The sequence below is a fragment of the Leptosomus discolor genome, chromosome 1, assembly GCF_034619465.1.
Source record: "Leptosomus discolor isolate bLepDis1 chromosome 1, bLepDis1.hap2, whole genome shotgun sequence".
Lineage (NCBI taxonomy): Eukaryota > Metazoa > Chordata > Aves > Leptosomiformes > Leptosomidae > Leptosomus > Leptosomus discolor.
Genome location: NC_141391.1, coordinates 30839073 through 30866368, shown reverse-complemented (window position 1 = coordinate 30866368; position 27296 = coordinate 30839073). Strand labels below are relative to the sequence as shown.

At 40.2% G+C, this 27296-nt stretch overlaps 1 protein-coding gene across 1 annotated transcript in view; it reads left to right on the top strand.

The window, feature by feature from the left end:
• Positions 1-1689: 1689 nt before the first annotated feature.
• The window catches only part of FNDC3A (fibronectin type III domain containing 3A), a 120395-nt gene continuing 94788 nt past the window's right edge, over positions 1690-27296 (top strand). The window contains exons 1-2 of the mRNA XM_086476499.1: positions 1690-1731; positions 19815-19943. Of these exons, the coding sequence (XP_086332625.1) occupies positions 19842-19943 (102 nt within the window). The 5' untranslated portion in view covers positions 1690-1731; positions 19815-19841. The remainder of the gene's footprint in view (positions 1732-19814; positions 19944-27296) is intronic.

The following is a 27296-nucleotide window of genomic DNA, read 5'->3' as shown; positions in this document are numbered from 1 at the left end:
CCTGACACAAAGTCAGAATCTGTGGTTGCCTACAATGATGCCCACAGCCACCGCTGCCTCTGCTGCTCCTGGACCCACCACCACCAATGAGTGGTGCCTGACAAAAGCCACTGCGGGAACTCTTTGCTGTATTTCGCTAAAATAGCTGGCTGACTCTGGAAAACTGTATTGAAACTGGAGTAAGGTAGGAAAATCTGTGATCTCCTAACAGCTGCAATTAGCGAAGATCTCCAGTTCTATGCCCCTGGATGGTACAACCCGCGAATGCTGTGCAGTGGCATTTGTTCAGCCCTGACTCATAGACAGATGAATGCCACTGAATGAATCACCAGCAGCACTTTCCGCAGTACCTAATGAGGTAGCTCATCCAAATATTGATCAGGCCCAAGTCTCTCTAGGTTTTGAGATCTGACATACCATAGTCTAGGATGCTATTCACCAGTGAAATTATAAGTTTTAGAAACGGGGCCTATAGTAAGCAACCAGGAGGGCAAAATATTGGTTGGTGGATCCTTTGTTGATAGAAGCTACCTTCTGCTTGCTGTTAAGTTATAAAAATGATAGGAATGCTGCTGAAATGCAAGAGAAATAGCAACTTATTAACTTAATATCAGAGAACTTTAAGGCAAATTAACAAAACTCCTTTATAAAACATCTCATTCTGTTCAGTCCACTGCTGCAGAAGGTCAATTAAGCCACACACTGTAGTAAAATCATTTCGATCCATAACAGTTGAAAGGACAAACATTAAGCAAAGGATAATCACAAATTAGCATTCAGGACATCAGTTGAACATTGCAGGTGTTGAGAGAAGATAGTTCCTCCCTGCATAAGCACCTGAAAATGCACGTTTCTTTCCCTTTCCCCTCAGATGTTGGACACTACATGCTTGGGCAGCGGGCAGGGGATGCCTCAGGTGCTCACAGCCATGCATGCGCTTCTGGGGCTCTGCTCGGCCGCGGGGCAGGTGAGCTGAAAGTCCTTTGACTTTTGCTGTTATAATGGCTGCCTCAGCATATAGGGAAGGGACAGTCCTTCCTACCCTTCCCTCTACCCGGCAAGGGCCCAGCCTGGGCCAGGCCCCAGCCCCAGCCCCACCTCAGGGCCAAGCCCAGACCCCAGACCCCAGACCCCAGACCCCAGACCCCTGACCCAAGGTCGAGGCCAAGTTCCAGCCAGGCCCCAGCCCAGCCCAGCCCCCAGCCCCACACCTCTGCCCCACAGACACCGCCCCGCCCTCCCCGCAGGCCCCGCCCCTCAGGGTCCCGCCAGCCCCGCCCATCGATCTGACCCCGCCCCTCCCGCCGACACACCCCCCACCCCCCCCCCGACGGGGAGCTTTGCGCGCAGGCGCACTGCGCGCCGGAGTCAACTGCCCCCTCGCGGCCCCTCGCAGCCCTCCGCAAAGATGGCGGCCGGTCGCCGGCGGGAGTGGCGGAGGGGAGCGCTGAGGCGGCGAGGCGGAGGCGGCGGCGGCAGCAGCAGCAGCGGTGGCGGCCGCGGGCGACAGTGACAGGTGCGGGGAGGGGAGGATAAGGCGGCGGAGCGGCGGCGGCCGAAGCGCAGGTACCTCGAGTGGGCGGGTAAGGGGGTGGGGGAAGCGGCCGGCGCGGCACCGCCCCCGCCCGAGCTGCGCCATCGGGAACTCCCCTCCGCTCCCCGCCCTGGTGCCGCTGCCCGCCGGTGGCGGAGACCGAACCGTTAGCCGGGAGAGCCGGCGGGGCCATGGCGGTGAGTAGGCGCGCTCGCCGCCCCGAGGCGGCCGGCAATCCTTCCCCTCAGCAGGGCGGGGAGAGGGGTGCGAGGGGACGGGGGCAGCGCCTCTACCTGCCCCCGGTGCCGGGCGCGGCTGGGGGCAGCCCGGCCCGTGAGGAGACGGCGGTGCCTGCGCCTCTCCCCCCGCCTGCCCGAGGAGGGCCGGGGAGCCGGCGCCTCCGGCCGCAGAAGAAACTTTCTGTCTCCCTTCTCGGGCTTCTCCGGTGCTCGGAGCTGCCTCTCCCGGCCGGGGCGGGGGGCTCCTCCTGCTGTCAGCGCCGGGCAGCGGGGCTCCCCGGGGCAGGGCTGCTGCGGGGCTGCCGTGGGCGGAGGGCGGTTGTTCGGGGAGGAGAAGCAGATGGGAAGCGCGACGAGAACAGCTGAGCCGGCTGTGACAGGCGGGGAGGAGAAGGAAGTGGTGGTTTTCAGCACCTCTTTCTGCTCGCTGTTGTTGTTGTTCTCCCGCTAAGCCGTAGAGGTTCCCTCGGAACTCCCAACTGAAGGGGATCAGTGTGTGTTTCTGAATGTAGATTAAAAAAATCTTCACGAAAACACTATAATCGTCTTGCCTCATGCTAGCAGAGGTGGTTTTTTTTTAGCTAGATTCGTGCCCGATTCCTCCTTTCCCGACTATTACCCAAGACTGGTTTTAAAGTAAACAGAAACTTTTGGTTGCTTCCAGGCAACTAGAAAGTGAAACGAACTAAAAGGAAAAATGAAACTTCAGCTGATTTTTAGTGTGCGGAGTAAAGAAAATAAGCAGTAGAAACAAGGGAAAGTATGTTGGATAAGAGCAAATCGTGCTTTGAGTGGCATCTGAAGATGTGTTAGTAATTTCTGTAACCTTGTCAAAGGCAATTTATTAGCTACTTTGGATGTCAAGTGTTATTCCAGAATATCTTGCATTGTGAAGTAATTTCTGCAAAACGTTCTTTGTTTTTAGAATTTAAGTCTGCATTTGATCAAATACATATCTGGTTATAAATGTGTTAAGTTACCATGAGGACTTCAAATCTCTTAATTTTTTGCAGCTAAGTACTGGGTAGCTTCTCTCTTAGAAGCTATAGATCCAAGTCCTGCTAAGGTTTGATCTTGGAATAAGCTATTTTGTTGTTATGGCAATAGGTAACTTTCTGCTTTACGCAGCATAGAAATGTAACTGTAGCCATGATGTGAATCTGCATCCATAGATGTGTTTGTATTCTGTGTCGTGAAATAGTATGAATCATAGCAACTCAGCAGTCCTTAAAATTCAGAAAGTACAATCAGATAAATTTTTTCTGCCTTTTTTTTTAAGGAAATGGTGTCAAATAATTATGAAACTTAATCACATGATGAATGGAGAAGTAGCAAGCTTACAGGTAGGGAGAAGGCTGTGCACATATGTGAAAGCTGGAAATAGCTGAGTATCTGTAGTACTCAGTGTTGCAAATTGGAAGGAGTTCATAATGGCTGGTGTTCCTACTAAGCATGGGGGAGCAAGAGGGTGCTGATCAAGTTTGGAAATATGGCATCTAGTTGTAGATTCACTGTGTGTGTACAGAGTGTACACAAGTCATTTTGACGCATATAGATTGAATCTGGGACTTGTTTTGGCAAACTACGCTGGAATGGTTTTTTTCTGTGACTTTGGAGGGGAAAACTGACATGCTGAATCAGTTACATTGGGGCATTGGACACTGATTTTGCTGTTTTAATTGAGAGATCCAGATCCTCATCCTCAGAAAGGACAGAATCAGTTGCTTAGGTCACTGGGTCAGGATGAGAGCAATCTGCTTTGAGTGGAGTCACAGGCTGACTACTGTAGAGCATAATATTAAAACAGGATTAGATGGATATCTCAGTTTTTTCAAGGCAGATGGAGATCTTCTGAGGCTTTTTGCTATATGACAAGCTCTAGGTGCACAACTTACATGAGCATCAGATCATTACGCGCAACATGTAAGTTAACTGATTTGAATCCGTTAGTGGCCTTTTACCTTTTTCAAGTTGGAGTTTCTAGTAGTTTGTGAATTTAAAACACAAAAGCTTTTGATTTTTACAGGCAATAATGTAATGGAGTTGCAGAAACTTGAATTATGATTTGTACTAATAACTCATTTGCTTTGGGCTGTGAGTCTTGCGGATCTTGGGATGCTTTTGTTTGTTTTTCTTTGCCTTGCAGCCATTTAATTTTACTTGAATTTGGACCTACATCAGCTAACTCAGTATTATGCTGATGATCATTTTGGCTCAAGATGTCTCAAAGACATCCTTTGTAATTGTTATTGCAACTTTAACTACTTATCTGGACATGCTTCTGCAGTGTTCTGTCTTAAGATGTACTGGGAAGCAAAACCCTTGAAGCCTGTCTTCAGGAGAGGTACAATTTTTCCTCTTTGTCAATACTTTCTCTTAAATAGTTTTAACTTCTAAATGCTTTTAGGCAACACACTAATTTACCTTGCTGGCAGGTCACTTTTGAAATAGTGTATGGTATTGTAAATGTGGTGGTCTCTAGAAATATTGAATGCTTGGAAGGTGTTAAGTGCTGGTGGTCTGATTGTCTATTGATACCTCTGTGAAAGCAGCAAATCCTGTAACCTAGCCCAGTCCCCCTTTTTGGGTGGATGGGGGCAACTGGCAAAGATGCAGTCCTGTTCATTCCCAGACAGACAGATACTAGAGAAGACTTTTTGTGAGGCTGCAGGCCCACTTCCCAGACAGGGTTGTTGTCTGCAGCCATTGATGTTCGTTGTTGGTGCCTCCTGGAACCTGAGGAATTCTTACCTTCCTCCAGCATCCAGCAACTCTGTACCTCTTCTTGACCTCTGGCTTCTAACTGTTATGGGATTTCTAGTTCAATCTCTGCTAAAACGTCTACAGGTAACATGTCGTGTTTCATCAGTGCATTTCTGTGATCTAAAATATGAATTGGATTCTCTCCATTATATCTGTCACTAACACTTCTATATTTTATCATGCATTTCTTTAAGACTGTTGGCTTGGGGCAATTCTTAGGCAATTTGTAGCAAAATTCAACTTGGCTGCAGTTTGTAGTGCATGAGTTGCATTGTGAACCATTGCTTTTCCTGTAGGACCAGATCTAGTAAAAATAGATTTGACTTGAACTGTCGACTCTTTAGCTTAACTAAAAGATACTGTCTGTATCTCAGGAAAGCGATAATAGTTTGGAATGAGTACATTGCTGCTTTTTCTGTTCAGCAAACACAAACAATGTTTATTTTGCTCATGGGGCCAATGTTTCCTGAGCTACAGAAATCACCATGTGTTTGCTTGTTCTTTGCCATATACAGTAAACTTTGAGCTTCCTTAATGCTGATGTTCACTTGATGCTGGTAGAAGAACACTATTAGCCTTTTTCTTAAACTTGCCTATCCATTAAGTTTAGTGGTTTTGTTTATCTCCGGTAATAATTTGGATTCTCATCCTGGGATCTGTGTTTTCTAGGGCTGATGGGATAGAAGGACGTTTAGAAAGTGTCTGTAACGCTTAATAGTGTTACATGTTTCTTGTAGGTTGTAATCTTTAATTGTTCCAATTAATTTACATTTAAGTTCGGATGGAACAAATAGTTTTGAAGTTGTCATTGTTCTGTCCACCTCCCAGAGATCTGGTCCTGTTCCAGCTGCTCATGTGCTCTTGAGCCTGTAACTAGTGAAAATTCTCAGACTTTTTTGCTAAGCTGTCATAGATGACTTTAAGAAAATATAAATGGAAATAGAATTTGCTATGCTTATTTGTCAATAAATAGAATTTTTAGCTGCTGTTTTCATGCTGGACTGCCGTGTATAATGAGAAGTCTTTTTATATTTACCTGCCAGGTAGTGCAGGTAAATATTTACCCTGCACCCTTTCTTGGTTGTGTTAGTAATCTGTTTTGGTTAGAACACGTGTTGCAGAAACTGTTGGTCTTCATTTTGATGGCACAGCTGTGTAGAGGACTGTTGATACTCTTCTTGGATGTCGTGGTTTAGAATGCTTTTCTGTTTACTGTTGTAGCACCTCGGAGTGGAATATCCTTGTGTTTTCCAAAACCTTTATTAAAACTTAAACACCACGTTCATTGGTAGTGTCTTCACAGCACCTCTCAAATTGGGCTAGACTGGACATACTTTGCCCTCTTGCGTGGCTCCAAATAACATTTCACCACTGCTGTCTAGGCAAGCACATTGGTTGGTCTCTGTCTCACCAGACCTAGCTGTGTATCTACCAGTTTGCTTAACTGAATTTATATTTTTATCTCCCTGTAAGTTTTTGCTTTTTCAGGATGCGTGAACTCTCTTCTGGTCATACTGTTCTGCAGTCAAAACATGGCCTAGGTTAACACTGGTACCCTCTCTTTCAGTTGAGCATCTTGGATTGCAAAGACCATCCCAACAGCAGTTTGCAGAAGTTAAATAGGAGTGCTGAGTATGCCTGTAGTGTACCTCACCCCTGGCTTTGCTTCCAAAATTGTTCCAAAGCATGTAGGACAAGATCTGCTGTAAAACCTCTTAATTTATAGGCAATGGAAAATATATTTAATTTCTTTGAGCCTAAAGAGTTGTCAAAAATGAAAATATCTACAAGTTTTCAATCCCAGTTTAACAAGTAGATCTCATTTTTATGATCAATTAGTAAGAGAGAAACAGCACTTTCTAAGACGTCATGAATGTCTTCTGCTTTCCAGAAGCATTAAAAGAAGTCCTTCTACTTCCTGGCAACTTAGAGGCTTCTATAATACAGTGTTAAAAAAAATCTGTTTCACGACTGTGAAAATTTACAAAATTGAACCAATGCACTCCATGATTTGAAAACACTGTTTATCAGAGTCTGGGAAACTGTCCACAGGGAAAGCAACAATGTCCAAAAGGATTTATATTCTGACAGGAGTGGATAGCTAGTAACTTGATTGAGTAACTGGGCGTGAAAAGGAATATGTGGTGCACAAATGGTAACTTTACCTTTTGTGTGACAGTGCGCTTTGAATTTGCTTCAGGTTTTTTTGTACCTTGGTTGCATTTAAATCTGTGAAGCTCAGTTCTTAATGTCTTTTGGTCTTGAATAACTTGAGGTGAAAATGAACTTAACAAACCTAGCACCTTACTGTTACTTGCAGTATAAAGTGAAAAACTCCTGTAGTTCACAAGTGGAACTACCTCTTTCTAAATGCCGTTGAGTTTCCCCAATGTACAAATCCAATATCTGTGCTAAGCAAGGCTTAAGCTCTACTTATACAAGATCCTACAAGTGTGGGCTACTGTCAAGCTGCTGTCCCATTTCCCCTCGCTGACATAGTGCACTCAATATCACATCTTACTCCATTGATTACAAAATAAATCCCACTTCTCTAACTTCCAGGTTTCAAACTACAGGGTTTTGTTGTTCAGAGTTTGTTGTTCTTTTAACTGGAAGAACTGTGTCTACTAAGTGACTTGACAGAAGGAAACTGAGACATAAGGAACACTATCAAGTGGATTGGTTTTACTTTGGCAGAAGAACACATCTTAGATAGTAGTAGCAAAACTAGTAGTAATGATCTACAAAAAGTGTGCAAGTAGTTGAAAACTACTCTCTAATCAAAAATTGAATGGATAAGAAGGTCCAACACAAAAACTTTGGTGACTTGCAATGACTTGGCAATGAGAGAGAACCATGACTGTAACTGTTCATTAATATTTCAAAATACCTACTGATAGGCTCTTGGGGGACTTTCTACAGTGACAGTAAATATCATAAGCCACTAGAGTTATCATGCCTGTGCAAATCCTATAGAATCTATTAAAAATGTAAATGGAGAAGACCATACTTTAAGAAAACTATTTCCTTACCCATGTAGTCTAGTATGGCAGTAGATTGAAGATGTTGAAACAAAGTACTTAGAAATACGACCGAAAGAAGCTGTGTAAGTGAGTAGTTATTGTTGACAATGATCAGTCTTAGATGCAGCTGAAGTGTAATTTGTTCTAATTTCTTCAGGCTTGCTAATAACTTAACTGCCCACATAAAACGATATTAGTATATATGCACATTCCACTCTGGCATTTTGATGGTGAGGATAAGTTACCATAATTCAAGTAATATATCTTAAAAGTATTCCAGTACATTTAATTATGTACGTAGTGGAAATACAGCTCCAAACAGATTCATTCCTGATTTTGTGGCTTTATTGTTGTTAACAAATTGACAACTATTCAGTGTTGCACCTTCGTATGTAAGATGGGAAGCTGAGAGCAGCTTTGTCCTCTTACTTGATTGGGCAATCAAACTAGTTGGTCCCATGGTGTTTTGACTGACTAAAACTTTTCTTGGAGGATGGTGTGGAACTTGGGAGAAGGGAGTGCTGGTGTCATCTGAAAAGCATGCTCTTGAATTGCTGTCTTCCCCTTCAATAGTTGCAGAGACTCCTCTGTTAGAGAACTCTTGCATGAGTAGCATATTCAGTTTTTAAGAGTTGGGTTCAGCTTGAGATGCTGTTTGACTACCCTGCTTTAATTCTTTTTTTTTTTTTTTTTTGGCATGCAAGTAATTGTTTCAGTACTATTGTGACTTAAGTTTAATATTAGAGAAGTGAAGCACCTGCCAAGGTGACTGCCTCTTGACCTTTTATACTGTCGTGATCTGTAGCTTCATGAATGCTGTGCATTGACACTGAAAGAAGCAGTTCCTCTCTGCTTATTCCTTTGCTTGGCGTTCATTCATGTATTTGCATAAGTGAAATGGATCAGGCAACCCTTCCACATTAAAACTGACTTATTTTTGTAAGGTAAATTTTAAACTACAACTGTCCTACAGTTTAATTCACTGTGGTGTTGACCAGTTGCTTGCAGTAGTGCAAGTGAGAGCTGATGGGACGGTTTAGTAGAACTGATTTACAGCAGTCTGAAGTCTTAATAAAAGAACATATTTCAAATGCATTTGTTAGGCCTCAAAACACCTTCTTTGGTGGTGGATTTTTACTCTTGGGAAGTAGTTTCCATATGCGTTGTCTTGACTTGTCATATTTTGTGCTATTACCCTGTTCCTTATGGAAGCAGACACCTACAGGTTTTCTGTAAAGAATCAGTGGAGAGAAATTTCAAAATCTGTTAGACTTGTATCCTCACCGATCCTGTGTCATCTTGCATTTGGATAGCATAGTTTTCATTTTTCAGAATGAGCAGGAAAAAGCTGTTTCATAAGAGTTCTTTAAAAGCTGCTCATTCTGCTTGAATCATGCACTCTTTGTAGCTCCAACACCGGCAGCTGTCTCTGCAGTAAATTTATCTCACTGACCAGTTGCATCACATTAGTAAAAATATATCCATGTTTTTAGTTTGCCTTAAAGGAATCATATGAAAAATTATTTTGAAAATTTGGCCTTGCTACTCATAGCTACCGAAAAGGGGGAGTTGATAACAAATGAAGAAGTAGCTTGATTCTTGGCATTGAATTTGCTTGTTTTCTCAGAAATTGAGCATGTTCTTAAACAGAAATGAAGGCAAGAGTAATGGTTAACTGGGAAAGGCCAAGTTGTTTTTAAACCCATGTGATTTTCAGAAAATAAACTGAAGGAAATCCAGTCCTGGCAGAAGCTTAGAAGAACCTAATTTAGCTGGTATAAAAGTAAAACTAGGATGCTTTAAGGAAGTTCTCTGGAGTAACAAGAGCGTAAAACAGAACAGCCCCAGTTGAGATCAATGTATTATAAATAAAGTGGAATTGCACTGGGGATCTTTATAAGTGGTGCAGAAAATACACTATGCAGTTCACTCTCCTCATTTCTTTTTGAAGGTGCTTCCCAAGAATATCTAAAAGGAAGTTGTTCCTGTAAGACAAAGGAGGACGCAGTATAGTTCCCGAACAATGTGTGTTGGTGTACCTGCTCAACATGAGATATAAGTTTGTACTCGGGTGCTGACAATTTACTCACTGATTTTAAAACGCACGCTATCAAATTAGTCCTGAGTAAAATGAACAGGTTAATTCTGATCTGTGATATGGTTGCACTTATCGCATCCTAAAAGTTACAGAACCAGTTTAGGCTGCTTTTCTTTGAAGGTATAAGAGGGAGGGGCAAATAGTTGGAAAGTATAAAATTCTTCTTATGCAACAACTTCAAGTTATATTTACTTGATCTGCATAAGGAATGTGGATGGTTTTAAAAAGAATTATAATAATAATATTTAAAACCAGAATGTGGTGGTTTTGGGTAGTCTCCATTGCACTGGTCTTGTTAAGTATAGTCAAGCATTTAACAAGCTGGACAAGATAAGGTGCTAAGTGTCCACGAACATATTGTGCCTTTCCGGATGACTGGTTTATCAGTGTCTAGTTCTCTCTGTGGTCTTCACCTTTAAAAGTTTAGTTTTCTACATCAGGTACTAGTAAGAGCTTAGCCTCTTTGGCTCAGATTCAAAAACTGCTGGCTCATAAATACAAATGCATTAAACTTGAACAGCTGGAGTGTTTCCAGTCATCTATTATGCATTCTTGTGTAGGTTGTAGTAGCCCTGACATGAATGCATGAACCGCATTTGAAACCACTCCTAAATCATTGCGGTTCACAACCTGGAGTATGAAGGTAACCTGAAATAAGTATTCATTTACTGTGATACACTTAAGTCCTGCAATGCTAAGGTTTACAGTTATGCATTGGCCATTCTTGCTTTGAGAAGAACAAGCAGTAACTATTCGGAGTGAGTTAGATCCAGTAAAAATTTTGTCTTTTAAAGTGTGACTTGCATTTCCTTATCAATCACTATTTTCTTTGTAACAGTATCGCATTCATTTTGCAGCTTTTAGTGTTTGCCTTCCAGTGTTAACATACCACGAACAGAGAAGTGTATTGCGTTTCTCAGGCTTCTCTGGGAAGTGAGTCTGTGACACCACTTGAGAGCTACAGTTGAAGTATTCCCATGTTTATGGTAGGGGTTGTAGATTCTTTTTTCCTGTAAGGAGTTCCAGTGCTTATTAAAACATTTTGCATGTCTTAATTTTAAACTGTTTTGATTTACAGTTTTTGGTGAATGTCAGACTTTGACTTTGTTGGTTTACTTTACAAAACTATACTTTTTTTATACTTTTCCTGTATTGCCTATCTGCAACTTCAGTATTATGAATGGGACTGAAGGGAATAGCCATTTCAGCTTCACTTTACTTAAAAGGAGATTGTCCAATTAGTGAAATAGAAATGTTCCACAGAACACCTTTCTTCTAACAAAAAAATAACAGTTCTCTGTTCTGTTGGAAAATGCTTTATCAAGTTTTCCAGGAAACGCTTTTCTAAAACAGGAAGAATACTTTGAGGAACAAAGCACATCTTTTTGATAAATTGCATATTAATTGAAATAACTAGTTCAGAACTGAAAAAGAAAAGCCGGTATACTGTAATTGCCACATCTGAAATGTGTGACTAGAAAATATGGTAAATGTATGGGGGGGGAAATAAGAATCATTCTGCTCAATTGTGATTCTTAAAAACAAACACCGAACTCTTCAGCATGCTTCATAACTTTAATAGCTCAGCTGCAACCTTGTGGATCTCTGGGTAATTATATTCTAATACATTTCTACACCAGCTACGTTACTGTATCTGAGCTTTTTGCAGTAGTGCATTAAGTGACATGACTAACATCTGCTGCTTATGCTTTGTTCTTTCCTCTTCACCCTAGGGATGCATTGGTGTATTTTGTTTCTAGAATTTTCCTAATTTTAGCATGTTTGTACATCTTGAGTGATTGGGTTTGTCCACTCTTACCTGATGATTTCTGAACTGGATGGCTGATTTGACAGATTGGAAGGAATCACGGTAGTAATTTTTACAAGTCTCATATTGGCAGGCAGGAGACATCTTTTAAGGACTTTAGAAAATAATAAAGAATAAATTTGTCTCATGGCGCTAAAGAATGGACATGGTGAGTACTTAAACACCTCAGTCACAGGAAGTTTAAATAGTAGCTTGCATCTTCTTGAGAAGAGTCAGTCGGATGTGAGGCTCTAATCTAAATAAAATATGGTTTTATTACTTCAGCTGTTTGCAAGATATTTATTTTTAGAGTGCACCTGCTGTCTTCATGTTGGAAAAGGCAAAATCAAAGCATTTCATGCTTTGGGCCTGGACAATGGTTTTATGATCTTTTTAGTTCTGTAAGTTGATTCCTTGGTCTTTGGCAAAACCTAGAAAGTGTTGTCTCCTGTTCAGAGAAGCTTTTCCTTCTTACTGGAAGTTGTCTGGACCTGAGGATGAGCCTTGCCTGTGGTTCCTGGGGGAGCGTAGCTGCAGGAGAACCTGGGTGAAGCAGGAATGCACACCTGCTCTGCTGTACTGAGCCCACTGGGAAAACACACCTCATGGCCACCTTGATTTGGCAGCTGTAACGTGATACAGGCTGAAGCACGTATGAAACTGCACTACTGACAAAGAAATTGTGGAATGGCTCTGGTTTTGTTGTTTCTTATGTAATAGCAACATGTGATTTGGAAACATTCAGTACCGATTTCATTGAGCCTGTTCCTTGTGCTGCATCTTTCTGTGTTAGGCACTTTTGTCTTGTCCCCGCTTAAACTTCCCTTCTCGTGTTGTGTAGAATCGAGGCCCTTGTCTGCCGTCCTCTGTAATAATACATGTATCTGTTGGTCACCAGATTTGACTGAATTAGGATGTGAGAGTATTAAATTACTGTGAGTGTTGTGATAGTAGGTAGGTAGAGAAGAAGCACTTTGTAAATCACAAAAACTGAGGAAAAAGCAATAATGCAAATTTCTCCGTCAGTAAGCACCACAGAAGTGGCTTTTTAAGTGTTCCAGTTGTAGAAAAAACCATTAGTTGTACTTCATATCAAACAATAACCAAAAGTAGTGAATCTGTAGGAAAGGAGTCCTCCTTAGTTGTGGGTTTTTTTGGGTACACAGCAATATTATTAGCTGTCATGTTTACCATAGTAGTGCCTACAACCCAACTAAAATGGAAGACATGTTTGTGCTGTGTGCTCAATACAAAAGTGTAACTTCTTAATTTGTGATTATCTTCTAATGCAGCTTTCCTCCTTTTCTTAGGAGAAAGGCCAGAGTATAAAGTAATTCTTGCTATAAAGTAAAAATAGAGTTATGGACAGTGCTATGGGCATGTATTCCAAAGTTTGAATCTTAAGTCTGCAAATTTGAGTTTTGTTTAGCACTGTCACTGTTACTTTGAATTTCTGGATTGAGAACCTCAAAATTAATGACAGCTTTTAAGAGCTTGGGAGAGAAAGTACAGTCACCTCTATAGGTTTTGCTCTACTGAAAACCGTTTAACTTTGGCATTATATGGCATGTTTTGATTGACTTATACTCTGGAATTCATAGAAGAATTCAGCTCAGAAGGGGCCTTTGGAGGTTGACTTCTTCAGCCCCTCATCAGGACCTTGCGTGGTCAGGTTTTGGCAGCGAGTGATCTCCAAACTTTTTTGATCATGTGCCCTATCAGTAAAAAGTCTTTGAGCCTGCACCTCCAATTATGTATATGTATTTTTAAATTCTATGCCTGTACAAATTTATTGATATATATATCATGTATGTTATAAAGCATAAACAACAACAAAGAAAGTATGAGGTGAAGATGAAAAACACTATTTAAAAATATTTTTTTAGTGACACATTTCAGTGACATGAAAAATATTTTCTTCTTGCACCCCAAGGCATTTCTTGTGCATTCCCTGAGGTCTGCGTGCCTCACTTTGGAGACCAGTGGCCTATAGGGTTGAGATTTTGTGGTCTTTTGGGGCAACCTATGCCAATGCTACACTGCTCTCATTGTGAAGATGTCTGTTTCCCTTTATGACCAGACAGAATTTCCAGTGGTGCAGCATGGTCCATCACTTGTACTTCTGCACATGCCTCCAGGAAGAGTTTGATTTAAGGCCCTTGAAAAGCATCCTTCAGATATCAGGATCCAGCCAGTAGGTGCCCCCCGGCTGCTCTAGTGCTCTTGGCTTCTCCTTGTCTTCCATGCGCTTAAGTCTGGTAACAGTCTTTGTGGCATCTCCCTTATACTGGGGAGGAGAAGGTGTCTGGGAAGAGCAAAACTGGAGGTGGTATTCCAGATGCCACCTTATAAATACTGAGTAGTGGGGAATAATTGCCTCCCTTAGTCTGTGGGCTGTGCTTCTCTGCTGATACAGCCCAGTATGCTGTTAGCCTTCCTTGCTACAAGGACGCTTGCTGCTGACTCATGTTGTTTTACCTTGGTGATCCAGCTGATTTAATGCTGATGTGTTTTCAGAGACTATCGTTAAGATCAGCTGCTAGTCTCTTGGAGATGGAAAGGGCTGATCCTTTTGCTTGTGCGGAGGAAATGCACTGCCTGATAATCTCAGTCTTACAATATTCTTTAACCCTTAACGGACAAGTGACTGAGTAAAAAGCAGAGTTGTATATGTCTTTAGAACATGAGGGTAATGCCACAGAAACATTAAAAGGATCAAATCTGAAGTCATTTAAAGATTGAGTTAAATTGTCATTACAGTTCAGGGCAGCAAAGTTACTTACTGAACTATTGAGTGGAACTCAGTCTATGAGCCTTAACATCATTTAGCCTTTTTGCTTGTTACCATAATCCATGGCTTATGCCTGAGGAACCATTAAGGAATGGATTACATTACAAATCATGTCCAGTAAATTTAGATGCCTTCACTTTGCTTCAGCTTTGATAGCTTTCAGAAAAATCTTTCAAAGTCTTTTCATATTCATATGATGATAAGGAAAATGAGTAGCAGTTCAGTTGGGGGTAGTGGGGGATAGGTAGTTTGCTACCTAAGTCTCATACAAAGCGTTAACCTACTCAGCTTGGTTGAAATCTCAGGAAACCGTGTACCTTGCTTGCATCCTAGGACAGACTCAGTGTAGATTCTGAAGGAACAGTGTCAGCTGAGTTAGCAATCCTGAATTACACTTTGAATGTCTACTACTAGTTCAGTATATTCGGTAGCAAGACAACAAATGGGGTAGCTGTTCATGCAGCTTTTGTTGCTGTGCGTGAGTCAGTATAGATTTCTAAATAACCATGACTTTAATGCACCACCAGCAGAAAATTACTTCTCAGCTGCTGCTTCTGTGCTTAGCAACAGTGTATCACCTATCTATTCATCTAATGTGTCGTCTTCCTTGTCTGGTCACTTTTAATATGTCCACAAGAATGGTGCAGTGAACTCAAATAAATCCCTAGGTTTATCCCACGTGTTATTTTACCCCTTCTGAAGGCTGCTGCATCCATTAGTTTTCAGTAGTGCGGGAAACGTGACAGCAGGCTGGTGAATTGTTTGTAGTGGCTCTGCAAGCTGGGCCTTACCTGTTGTCCACATGCAAGTTGCTTTTCTTGTGTCCTTTTCAAGACCTCATGAAATTCTGAGTATGTTAGGAAGCTAGATGGAGTTGGGAGACAGTTATATCATCAAGAGCAGTTTTATGTGGAGTAAGGCTGAAATTATGATATGCTCATACTTTGCTTCCAGTATTTTCAGTACACCACGATATTTTCAAGAAGTTGCAGTCATTTGTACTAGTCCTTTGAACAGGTATCAACAATTTTAAGTCAGCAAATTGGAGACAAAGCTTGTTATGTTATTCCAGGAGAGACTGTAGTTATTTGCAGCCAGAGGCAGGGAAAATATCTTCCTTGTTGCTAAGTGAGGTACACCTGTTGATATAATTGATAGAGCCTTTTGGGGAGCTTGCGTTTGGCTGTCCAATTCTATTCCTCTAACCTTTTCAGAATCAACCCTTTCGCAGGATTGAGTTCATTCTTTTTTTGTTCTAGAAAGAATAGCTTTACCTTTATATATTAAAACCTTTTGTTTTGCCTAGCTTTTTAAGCTATTCGTGCCATTTTAGAGGAGTAAAATGTCTGTGTCTCTTACCACTGTTACGATTTGTCATTTCCAGACTTCCTTCTGACTTCCTTTTGATTTTTTTCCCCGAGAACTGAGTTAAACACATGTTCTGTAATGAGAGACCAAGAACTGATAATTTCCCTTCCTATTGGAAACTCATATCCTCAACAACTCTGTATTTACTGTTAATATTTAAGGGCTGTCTGTCCATTTTTAATCCATGTAATCTCTCTTCTGTGTTTTTTGTTGGAGAGATGCCGTGTAATGCCAAATAAGGTTTAAGATTGTTTTTCCAGCTCTCGTATTAGTACCTTTAATAGCAATATCTGTCACCAGAAGATTGTCATCAAGTTAATTGGATAAGCTTTTTTCCGTAGATCATACTTGTCTTTTAATTCTTTACAAATAACATCCAGACTTTTAGTTGGTATCGGTCACTGTTTGCTGACAGGCTGAGATTGTCCATTCACCCTTTCACAATAGAGTATTTAATACATGACTTCTAGTTTTCTTCCAGACCTCTGAGACTTTCCCAGGACTCAAGTTATTCGCAAGCCTTTTTCGGAGATCTAGGTAGTTCTTTTCCAGAAGTCATCAATGCAAACTATCTGGGTCTGCTGATTTAAAAGCTTTGTCTGTGCCTTTTTGATATCCTTGCATTGAATGTGATATAATGAGACATTTATTTGCAAGATAAGTTCATTACACATTTGTGCTTATTTTGATGCCAACCTTTTGTCCATTTTATCTGACTTCTCCTTCTGCCTTACAGTACTTCTCCCTTTTCAAATTCCTATCCATCTTTATCTGTCCTCATGGCTAAAAAGAAAAGGCACCTGCAACCGGTGGACATACGTCTGACCAGATTATGCATACTGACTTGTACAGATTGCTGCCTCTTGACTACCAATGGGGAGAAGGCTTTTGATGGTACATGTAGCATAGACCCACATTGGTGTGAAGTTTAAACTTTTAGTCTTCAAGACTAGTTCAGCAGTGTTGCAGAGAAATCTAATATTGATTGTCAAGAAAGCTTTGATTTTTTTTTTTTTTTTTTTTTTTTTTTTCCTAGATTGATTACACAGTCTGACAGCATTTTTGTTATTGTTGTAGAGGGTGTCAGGAATAACACTGTACCTAGTACCTCCTGTCAGGGTTTATCGATGGGCAGCATGCTTTCTCTCTAGACTCAATTAAACACTTGGATCCAGACACGGAATTTAGCTGTGTCCCAGTGAAGGCACTGAAGGCTGTATGCCAAAGGTGGACTACCCACCTAAGCACTCAGGTGCCTGTGGGAACCTGGTTTCTCTACAAACCGAGTTATTGAACACCTGTGCGAGAGAATGGATGAATGAACCTGGGACCAAATGTTACGAGTGTCCGGAGCTGCTACTGTCTTGGAAGGGCTGAACAAGTTGTCGTGACAGTTGTATTTGAGTGAGTTTGGGTTGTGTTTAATTCTCACTGGTGTCCAGTTTGATAGATGTGTTTTGATTTATGCCTAATAAATGGTAATAGCACTGAGTGCATTGTAAGTTATGAGTTCAGTCAGAAGTCATTGTGATAAAGGAGGTTAGTGCTTTCTTATGTAAGAAAATTAGTCTTATGCTAATTAGTCATTAGCATGGTGGCTTAGGAATAATGAGCTGGATTCAACTTAAACCTGGAGAAACTTAAGCCAGCTTAGTCTGGGGGTGTATTGTGTTATAGCTTGGAATTAACTTTCTGTCTGTGACACTTTAGATAGGAGTGCAGAATATTTGGAACTGTAAGATCAAGAGATGACACGAGAGCCAGCCTAGTTGTAGCTGTTGTGGGAGGAGGGAAGCCTTGATTCTAACCTCTGCTTCCAGGCTGTGCATTCATTTTACATTAAACAGTCATTGGATAATATCCTGGGAAGCTTACCTTCAAACTCGCTAGCTTGAAAGATGATCCAAGTAACTTTCATCAGCCTTCTGCCACCTGCAGAAGTGGTGGGGACTGACTGTAGCCTGGAGGATTCTTTGAGTGGGAAAGCTTTTAAAATAAGGTAGGAGTATAAAACCCTGTCCTCATTGCTTGGGAGACTAATTAGTGTGGCTAAGCAGGTGTAAATGACTTGGCATAAGCGGCAATGAATTCTTAAGTAATCATGGTTAGGTTTCAAAGTCTTTTAACCTAGAGGGATTTTTTCCTCCCCAGCTTTAATCTTTGCAGGAAAGTAAATGAAAACTCTAAAATAATTTCTTTTTTTTGTTTGTTTTTACAAGTTCATAGTTTTATAGTAGGACAACCTTCAGTATGGGAATAGCCAAATCATATTATATATGTATAGTTGTACGAGAGGCTTATAGTGCATTTCTAGAAAATGTGAAGTCTTTGCTGTGTGTGAGTCGTCTTGTACTGACAGCACTGTACTACAGATTTCAGCCCACAGCAGATGTACAACAACGTCTGCCTTAGAGGGGCAAACAAGTAAAAGCAGTCAATTGAGTGGGATGGAGATAGTTTTAGAGAATTCTTGTGAGTTGTCAGCTGTAACAGCAGCTCTTTAAGTTGACCAAATACTATCTCTAGAACTTGGTACCGAAGTCATTGTCATTAAACTGACTTTATCACTCCTTGAATTTTATTTGGTATCTCTTCATTGAAAGTAAGTTACAATGCTGTAACTGGTAAGCCTCTCTGTTTATGAGCGGACAGTGTTATCTGTGTTGGAACTTTAGAAATACTTGTACAGAGTTCCATTAGCCCGATGATATCAAGGCAAAACTTTAAAAACCTGTAACGTTACTGACTGTCAGGCTGTGTAGCTCTAAAGTTCTACCTACTTATTTTCACTAGGCTACTGTAAGTACTGGCTAAGAGAGGCAGTTCTGCTTTAGAAATACTGTACAAGCTTATTCTCAGCTTAATCTTTATGTCTATGCTTTTTGTTAAGCACTGTTATCAGATTAACTTGTGGGAATTCTGAATGTACCATTCACCTCTAGTGCATTCTTTACATCTGTCTTCCTGTGTTGTTAAGAAATATCAATTTTTCTATTCTAATTAATCTAATTCTTTTTTTTAATTTCAAAAGCTAGGTGTACTGAGTCTGGCTGGGATGGATTAAAACCAGTACACTAAACTAGTATAAGTTAGTGATATTTTTTTTAACAGAATGAAATACAATTTCAAAAGCGGCTTATTAGACTTGCAATATATATTTCCAGCACGGAAAAATGGTAATCTTTGGATTTTCTGGTCTGAATTCTTCCATCCAGTCTTCATATAGCACTAACATGCAAAATATCATAAAGCACCTTACTTATGACTTGTTAATGTAATTGAAAGAAACGCTTGGCTGAATTGTGTTTTCTGTTATGCTGTTACTTGACACTCATCAGAGCTGAAGTGGATCACTGCTTTCATGGGCCTCTTGCTTGTGTGGCTTTTTTTCTTGTCATCAGATTTCATGTAACTTTACAATGTGTGCTAGCGAGGGCTTTTCCATAGGGTAGTTATGAGGATTATAATTTTGTGTGCAGGCATTACCTCTCCCCACTCACCCCCCGCCAGGTTTTAGCTTCTGGTAAAGCTATTAAAGGACCACTGGTTATCAAAATGACATATCTTTAATTCTGAGTCTAATACATTTTAAAAGTAAAAAAAAAAAAAAGTCAGATTGTACAGAAGATTTTTTTATTATTATTCGTTTGTGTCTTACTTTGACATTTCCTAGTAACTGCTTGTTCCTAAAACAAGTGTCTTGCTTATTATAATAGAAGAAAAACTGTGTTCGTGGTTACATAAAAGAAATAGTGTCCCTGTTCATAGATCTCAGGGTGTTACCAGTTTCATATAAACAAGAACACTCTATATGTAAGTTCTGAGCAACTGCTTCTTTTCTGAATTATTTTTTCAGTAGGCATTTTGTCAGCAGTGCCAGTCCAACTTAGACAAAAATCTTGGTTTATGATCAAAGTTAAAATATTCAGGTTTGTTATCTCCAAGGCTGTGATGTGTCTTCTTCTAAGGTTCAGCCGCTAGAGGGGGTCTAAACCACCCTCTGTGTGAATAAGGCTTATACTAGTTGGCAAAACACATCTTCAGGTTTATGTGATTGCTGGAATGTTGAGGAGACATACTTTCTAAAGGTGTCTAATTTCGTAATTTTTTTTCGAAGTGAGGCTGGTTTTTAAGGGTAATTATTCAGAAATATTTATATAGTTTAACCATTTGAGTAACTTTTCTTTGCAGGTGATCTTGTGAATTGATGTACCATCAATGATGGCAGAACATCCACCATTACTGGATACCACTTCGATTATAAGTAGTGAAATCCCTCTTCTAACTTCCCCTATTGTTAGTGGGGATGGAGCACAACAGGTAAGGAAACTTCAATATCTTTTTTTTTTCCTTTTTCCAACAGCATCATTGACATGTTGATGCTATGAAAGATACTAATCCTTCATCTGGAGTGTTTTTATGCAGCTTTGGTCATGCATGTGTTTTAGAGATTGAGGTGAAGGTAGAACTGGTGCAAAGAGATTTGTAGTGAGTATGAAGCACAAAACCTGTCTTGTGAAAGAACATCTTTAGAGAAGGATGAGACCAAACAGCTGCCAAGTTGTCTAGCCATGCTTGAGTCTTACTTTGGAAACTGTATATTTACATTACCACATGACCTTGTTAAAGTTAGCAGACCTTCTATGGTGGAGCTTACTAGCTCAGGCACAACATGTGCTAACAACTGACGCTTGCTTACAACTTGGTATCTTGAATGGTGGGACTTGCTTTTGTATATTAGTGTCTGCCTGGACACATCTTCAGGGTTTTTTTTTTTAATTTTTTTTTTTTTTTTTCAGACAACCAGTCGAGGTGATAGAAATACTAGAAATACTTAAGATTATGGTTTCAGTACACTTGAAAAGTCAGCTTCAGTGAGGAAGAAGTGTTGGCAAAAATGTATGCATTCTCCATATCTTTAACCTAGGAAGAATATTTTAACTCCCAGATCAGTGCAGTTCTGGAGCAGCTTCCAGCGGGAAGAGTGAAAAATTAAGTGGTTTGAAGTATCTGAGTGGATTGAGAGGTCACTAACTGTGATAGCAAGAGACTGAACTTGGTGATCTAGGGAAGTCCCTTATAGTTTTTCATTCCCATGCTTGATCTTTATGCAGAAGAAATAATTATTTTATCATAAAGAGGAATTTATAGGGTGAAAACACAGACAAGAGCTCTGAAATGAGAGTGCATTGCAACAGTTCATGAGATAAGGTTTGGGCTGGAGTGAGATCTTCACAATGTAGAGGAAGCTTAAATATAGAGAAAGAGCTGATAAATCTTTTCTAATCGATGTATGGACAGAACATTCCAGAAAAAGGGAAAATACAATATCCAAACTTACTTTCTCTTCCAGTTCTTCTTTCAAATACTGACGTTTAGAAGTAGTAATCTGTAACATGCGAGAGGGGAACTGTTTTTGTTTCCTTATGTGTTCTGGCTTGAAAAGTTCAATTTAAAAGCCTTGCAAACAAAAAAGAATAAAGCATGCCTAAAGCATACCACCAACGTTTCTTTTCTTTACCCAATTCTGAATATTCTTTCTTTTTGCAATTGTTTAAAAATTTTTGTTGTTGTGTCACAGAACCCTTGAGGTTGGAAGGGACCTCTGGAGATGATGCAGTCCAGCTTTCCCCTACTCAAAGCAAGGTCAACTAGAGCAGGTCACCCAGGACCATGTCCAGTTGGTTTTTGCATATCTCCAAGGATAAGGGACTCCACAGCCTCTCTGGCAGTCTGTTCCCATATATTCAAGCCACCCTCATGGTGAAATAGTTTCTTATATTTTAGTGGAATTTCTGTATTTCAGTTTGCACCCATGGCCTTTTGTCCTTTCACTGGGCACCACTGAGAAGAGTCTGACTCAATTTTGTTTATTCCCCCCACCTTCAGGCATTTGTTCATGCTGATAACGAGATCTCCCCTGGTACGTCTTTTCTCCAGGTGGAACAGTCCCAGGTATTTCAACCTCTCCTCGCAAGTCAGATGCTCCAGTCCCTTCATAATATTTGTGGCCCTTTGCTGGACTCTCGCCAATATGTCTGTATCCTTGTAGTGGGGAGCCCAGAATTTGACTCAGAGCTCCAGATGTCTTACCAGTGCTGGGCAGGTGGAAGGATCACCTCCCTTGACCTGCTGGCAATGCTCTTTCTAATGCAGCCCAGGACTTTTGTGACTTGAGGGTGCCTTGCTGACTGACATTGCACTTGTTGTTTGCCATTCATTTTCTGAAAAGCTCCTTGCCAGCCAGTCAGACCCCAGTGTATACTGGTGCATGGCATTATTCTTCCTCAGGTACAGAACTTCGCATTTCCCTGTGTTGAACTTTGTGAGATTCCTGCTGGCCCATTTCTTCTGCTTGTCAAGATCCCTCTGCATGGCAGTGCAGCCGTCTAGTGCATCAACCATTCCTCCTAACTTTGTATCCCTTGCAAACTTGTTGGTGGTGCACTCTGTCCTGTCATCCAGTCTTTAAAGAAGATAGTAAACATTATCTGCCCCAGTATCAACCTCTGAGGTAGATGACTAGTGAATGGCCTCCTGCTGGACTTTGCGCTGCTGATCACAACACTTTGAGACTGGCAGTTCAGCCAGTTTTCAGGCCGCCTCAGTGCCTATGTTCCGTCTGTACTTCCATCGGTTTCTATGTGAGGATGTTATGCAAGACAGTGTCAAAAGCCTTGTTGAAGTTATGATAAACAGTATCTACTGCTCTTCCCCTCATTCAGCAAGCTAGTAATTTCGTTGTAGAAGGCCATCCAGGTTTGTCAGGCATGATTTCCCCTTTGTGAATCCACTTTGTGACTACTTCCAATCATCTCTTTATCTTTAAGGTGTTCAGAAATGGCTTTTGGGAAGATTTGCTCCCTCATCTTCACAGAGCTGAAGGTGATGTTGACAGACCTGTTGCTCCCTGGATCCTCCTCCTTGCCCTTTTTTGAAGATTGCAATGACATTTGTTTTCTTCCAGTCCTTGGGAACCTCCCCTCATCACCATGACCTTTCAAAGATAGTCGAGACCTTGTTCTGCCTTCCCCAAAAATGAGAGTATCAAGCTGTGCTGCCAAGCTTACTCTGTAATGGTGCAAAATTTTGACTCAGATACGCACTTAAATGTTCTTTTTATTAAAAAAGTTGTCTCTTTCTCCAAGCCAAGCAAGATTAAAACTGGAAAACAAGCAAAGAATTTCTTCAAAGAAATTAATTTGTGAGGGTTTCTGTTAATCTTCTTAAGGGAAAAGCATCATATATGCTGTTGGTGTCCTTTTTTATTTAAAAAAGAGCGTCTCATTAAGAATACTGTCTAAAATGGAACTGGTAGTGGTAGTGTTTATTTTACAAAAGAAAAAAAGAATATCTTCAGAAAGCATTGGGCAGATTCTCAGTCATCAATGAAGTCAGTCAGTTTCTTCATTTCATGATAACTAGCAGTTATACCACAATATACCACAATGTTGTCTACTGTTCTGTGTTCCACAATGTCTAGTGAAAGTTGTGACTTTTATTTTCTGCCCTTCCTTCGCATCTGATACATAACTCATGAAGAATCTGCAAATGCGTTTGTTCAGTGGCAGGAAGCTTCGCTGGAATCTGGTGATTTAATTGCATCTGGTGATTTAAAAGGCATCACTAAGTAGAAAATACTTTGTATATCTGAAATATGGGAAATCCCCGATTGAAGGTACTGCTTACTCTGTCAAGGTTGCCCAATTAAGACTTCGGCCACGGAAAAGTTAGGCAGGTTATTATTTATTTATGAGGGTCTTAAAATTATTTATTATGTTTGTTTTATGTGGTACACCAATGAAAGGGGTGTATACTTTCAAACGAAGTGTGATGTATTCAAGTACAAAACATTGAACCTTTTCCGTATTTTTTGAAAATTATTTTAAACTGGATACTAGTTAATTCTATTACTTCTTTTACTTGTAACTTTGAAGCTACAAGAAGTGTGAAGACTTATGCTTTCATGATGGAGTTGCTCATTTTTCTGAAAGTCTCCTATTTGCTTGGCTACACTACACACATTCTTAGAAGGGTTACTTCCCTGAAATACGAAAATTGCTTCTCCAGTTTCTTTTGTAACAGCATTGTGTTGTTGGATAACATAATCTGTAGTGCTAACGGAACTTAATCATGTTCCTACAATCAAAATTCAGACCTGTTTTGTCCATGTGAGTAGATGTATATGGTGTTCTGTCTTCACAGTGCATAGGTTGGACTGTAGCTATTCTAATTAGTTTTAGTCAATTCTGACTGAAAAGGCATTGAAAACCTAGTAGAAAATTATTTATTTAAATATTTAGTTTACATATTGGCATTTCCTATATTAGACTAGTTAACTGTATCCTAAACTTGCAGGTTTTCGTTCAGCTATAAAACATCGGATGATTTCTTTAATCAATTCTCCCCTCCTTTCATCTTACCAGAATTAACTATTATAATTATTGTGACTTCTGTTGTATAGTGTACTTTTCTGGAACAGTTCATATCTTCAAGATAATCTATTTCAAATACTTGAAGTTCTGCTAGCAGTTTAAATGTGAAATAGCAATACAAGTATTTGAACATGTCAAAATGGAAGGTTGTATGCTTCAGATAGTGGAAGGGTCTGATCAGGTAATAGCTGTAACTTTCCACCATTTTTAAAACAAAACAATCAACAAAGTTAGAGGAATATGTGTGTTCAGAAAAATATGGGGAGCTTAAACTGCATGGATATTCATGTGCTACTCAGTGCTGCTGTGGGAGGCTGCCTTGTTCTGTGTCCCACAGAATAAGGGACTGGTGTTAGTTTCATAGGGCAAAACTGGTGAAAAGAAAAACCAAAGACATTAGCTCCTCCCTCTCTATAAAGCACAGAAGCACTGCTTTTGCACCTTGCCATCGCTCTGCTCTACGTGAGTGGGTAATGTACTTTTATCTTGGTGGTGAGCAAGGTTGTGGATGAAGTGTGGAGATCCACAGGAGCTGATAGAAACCAAGTGACGCTGAGAAGATGTGGTATGAGGACAGAAGTGCTTGAGGGTTTTTCATGTAAGGGCAACTACTGCAGTGAGGCTTTACTGATTGTTGCTGAGGCTGGACAGGAAGGATGTGCTTGATTACATGAGTCCTGATTTGGTGGGAGGAGGAGGTAAATTCATAATTGAGAGGAAAATGAGGAGGCAAGAGTTCAAACTACTTTCTTTAGCACAGTTTGTTTTCTTGATATTAGACTGATGTTAAATTGTTTTGGAAAGTTTCTACAGCACCCAGTGCTATTCCAAGACAAATCAGTAAATTGCTGACACAAGTTTGCAGCCCTTAAGTTCTGGACCCTCTCCACATCTTCCCACTAGAGCTAACAGTTGCAAAGGGAGACGTCCCTATATAACCTTGGTGTCCTTTATTACCAAAAAGGTAATACTCTCAAAGTAGCCCAATACCTGTTAACCATCTATTTTTCTTTGGGGAATAGGACACATAGTGTTTGACCTTGTCTGCTTTATTTCTCAGCAAGATGGAGTGATAAAGTAATACTTCTAGCTTGGGAAGCCAGTTGCTTAGCCTCCAGACTTTATTTGGAAGTTTAGATGCTTAGTGGATTTGCCGAAAGTCCCACTGTGTGTGTGTATATATGTGGTATATATCTGTGTGTGTGTTTAAGTGCAAATTCTTTGAACTGGAATAGGTATTTAGCATCAAATCTACAAGTCAGTATTTCTAAAACCAAATTTTTCTTTAAATATTTAAATCTCTGATCTTAAAGTTATTATTAACCTGTTACCATAGGAGGAAGTTTTCAGTCAGCGGAGTAATAGATGTCCATAAAAACAAATTAAATAATTCTGAGAATTCCCTTTTTTTGGCTTTCAGATTGTTTACATACATGGAGTCACAGCAGAAATGTACTGGTGAAGATGTAAACTAGATTACTAAATGCTTTTCCTCAGTTTTAGTTCTGGTGCTTGTGTTTCTGAAAAGCATATGGTACATTATCAAGTTCCAGCTTGCTTTGTTTTTTGCTTTGCTGCTGAAAATCAAGCCTAGAACTGCATATGTTCCATGATCTTTTTCTGTAAAAGAAAAGAAAATCCATGTTAAAAGTTGTTTAACAACATACACTGTTAACAACTGTTCTCACTGCTTTCCATATTGTGCTGTTCTCATTTTTTATCTGTGTTTTGATTTCATAGAGTACAGAGTACCATGCATGGTTGCTTCTGCCTTTTTGTGGGTTTTTTTTGGTGGGGTTTTTTTTCTACTTCCCCTTTGGCTCTATTGAATTAGCAGATATGTCTAACTTTTCCTTTTGGAGATTCATTAAATTTTTTTTTAATTGACAATTATTCTTCCATCCTTCAGTGACTTCATAGCATTGAAGCGCACCAGAACTGTGTTCACTGGAGCCATTGGAACTCTGCATGTAATGCTGCAGTGGCAGCTTGCAGAAGCTGATTATCAAGCTGTACTTTTTTCCCGGATTGATTAATACTTTTTTGTAGCAACTGTCACTGGAAAACACATAATCAAACTTATATGGGACATTCCGTATACAAAGAATCTTATCCATAAAAGTTTTTAACTGGTTGATGGCTATGATTTTTAAAAAAACATCACCACACCAAAAAAAAAGCTACAAGGATGTGAGTTTTGATGCCTCGAGGTTATTAAATCCTTTCTGTATGAGTTAATATTTTTTGGTCAGAAGGAGTGAAGTTTTGTCTTACATGGGTTTTTGTTTGTTTGTTTTTAGAGATCAGTATTTTCTCTTGTTTTTAAACTGTACTCTTGATTGCAGATGCATTGAAAACTTGCTTTAAATTTCCTAGAAGAAGCCATCATCCTCAGCAGAAAGTGAGGATTCAAAATTCTTTGGTGTAGTTGTGTGTGAATACTATGCTGCTTTTCGTTAGCAGAAAGCGGCATCAGATTTACTTCATAATTTGTATAGCATCCAAATATATTTATTTTAATGTTTGCTCTCTGAAAATAAATGTAGAAACAAGAGCAAAGGCTGTGTAGTTCATTGCCTTTCCTACTTGTATTCAGTATGAAAATTCATGGAATGAAGTATCCTCATAAAACTTCTCTGAGTAATGCTCCTATCTCTCTAAAATGTCTGTTTTCATTTGCGTGATATGAATCCTAGATTAATTTTGGTCTCTGATACAGTAGATTCCTCCCAAGATACTTGAGGCAAGATTTCCCCTGTTGAATGAATCTCTTCAGAAACTGACATTTGCGAGAATTGGATGACATGTGAAAACAGGATTTAAAGTCAGTTAGTCACTGTAGGTTGCTAATACAGTCAATGGGGAGAAATAAGCGCGTCTGTAAGATGATCTCTTTCATGTTTTAAGGAGGTGACTAAAGATCTGTACTTTTTTTTTTTTTTTTTTTTAATGAGGTGAGAAGGTTCATGTTGCCTGGAGCTATAAGAATTGAGGTAGCCCAGTTCCCCTCTGCAGTCTGGTGCAAGTGGGCCTAGTTCCTGAGCCTGCGTGCTCCTCTGTCAGTAAGGTTTGGAAAGGTGCAGTTAGGTCCAAGCAGTGTCTTGGACTCAGGCATATTCTTTAGTCCCCTTCTGACCCCTTCTCTGCGCTGTGGGACACTTAATGCCGAGTAAGCCAGGACCTGAATGCCAGAGTCCAAGACCTGCGAAGTCACCCTTACTGCTTACGTGTTTTTCCT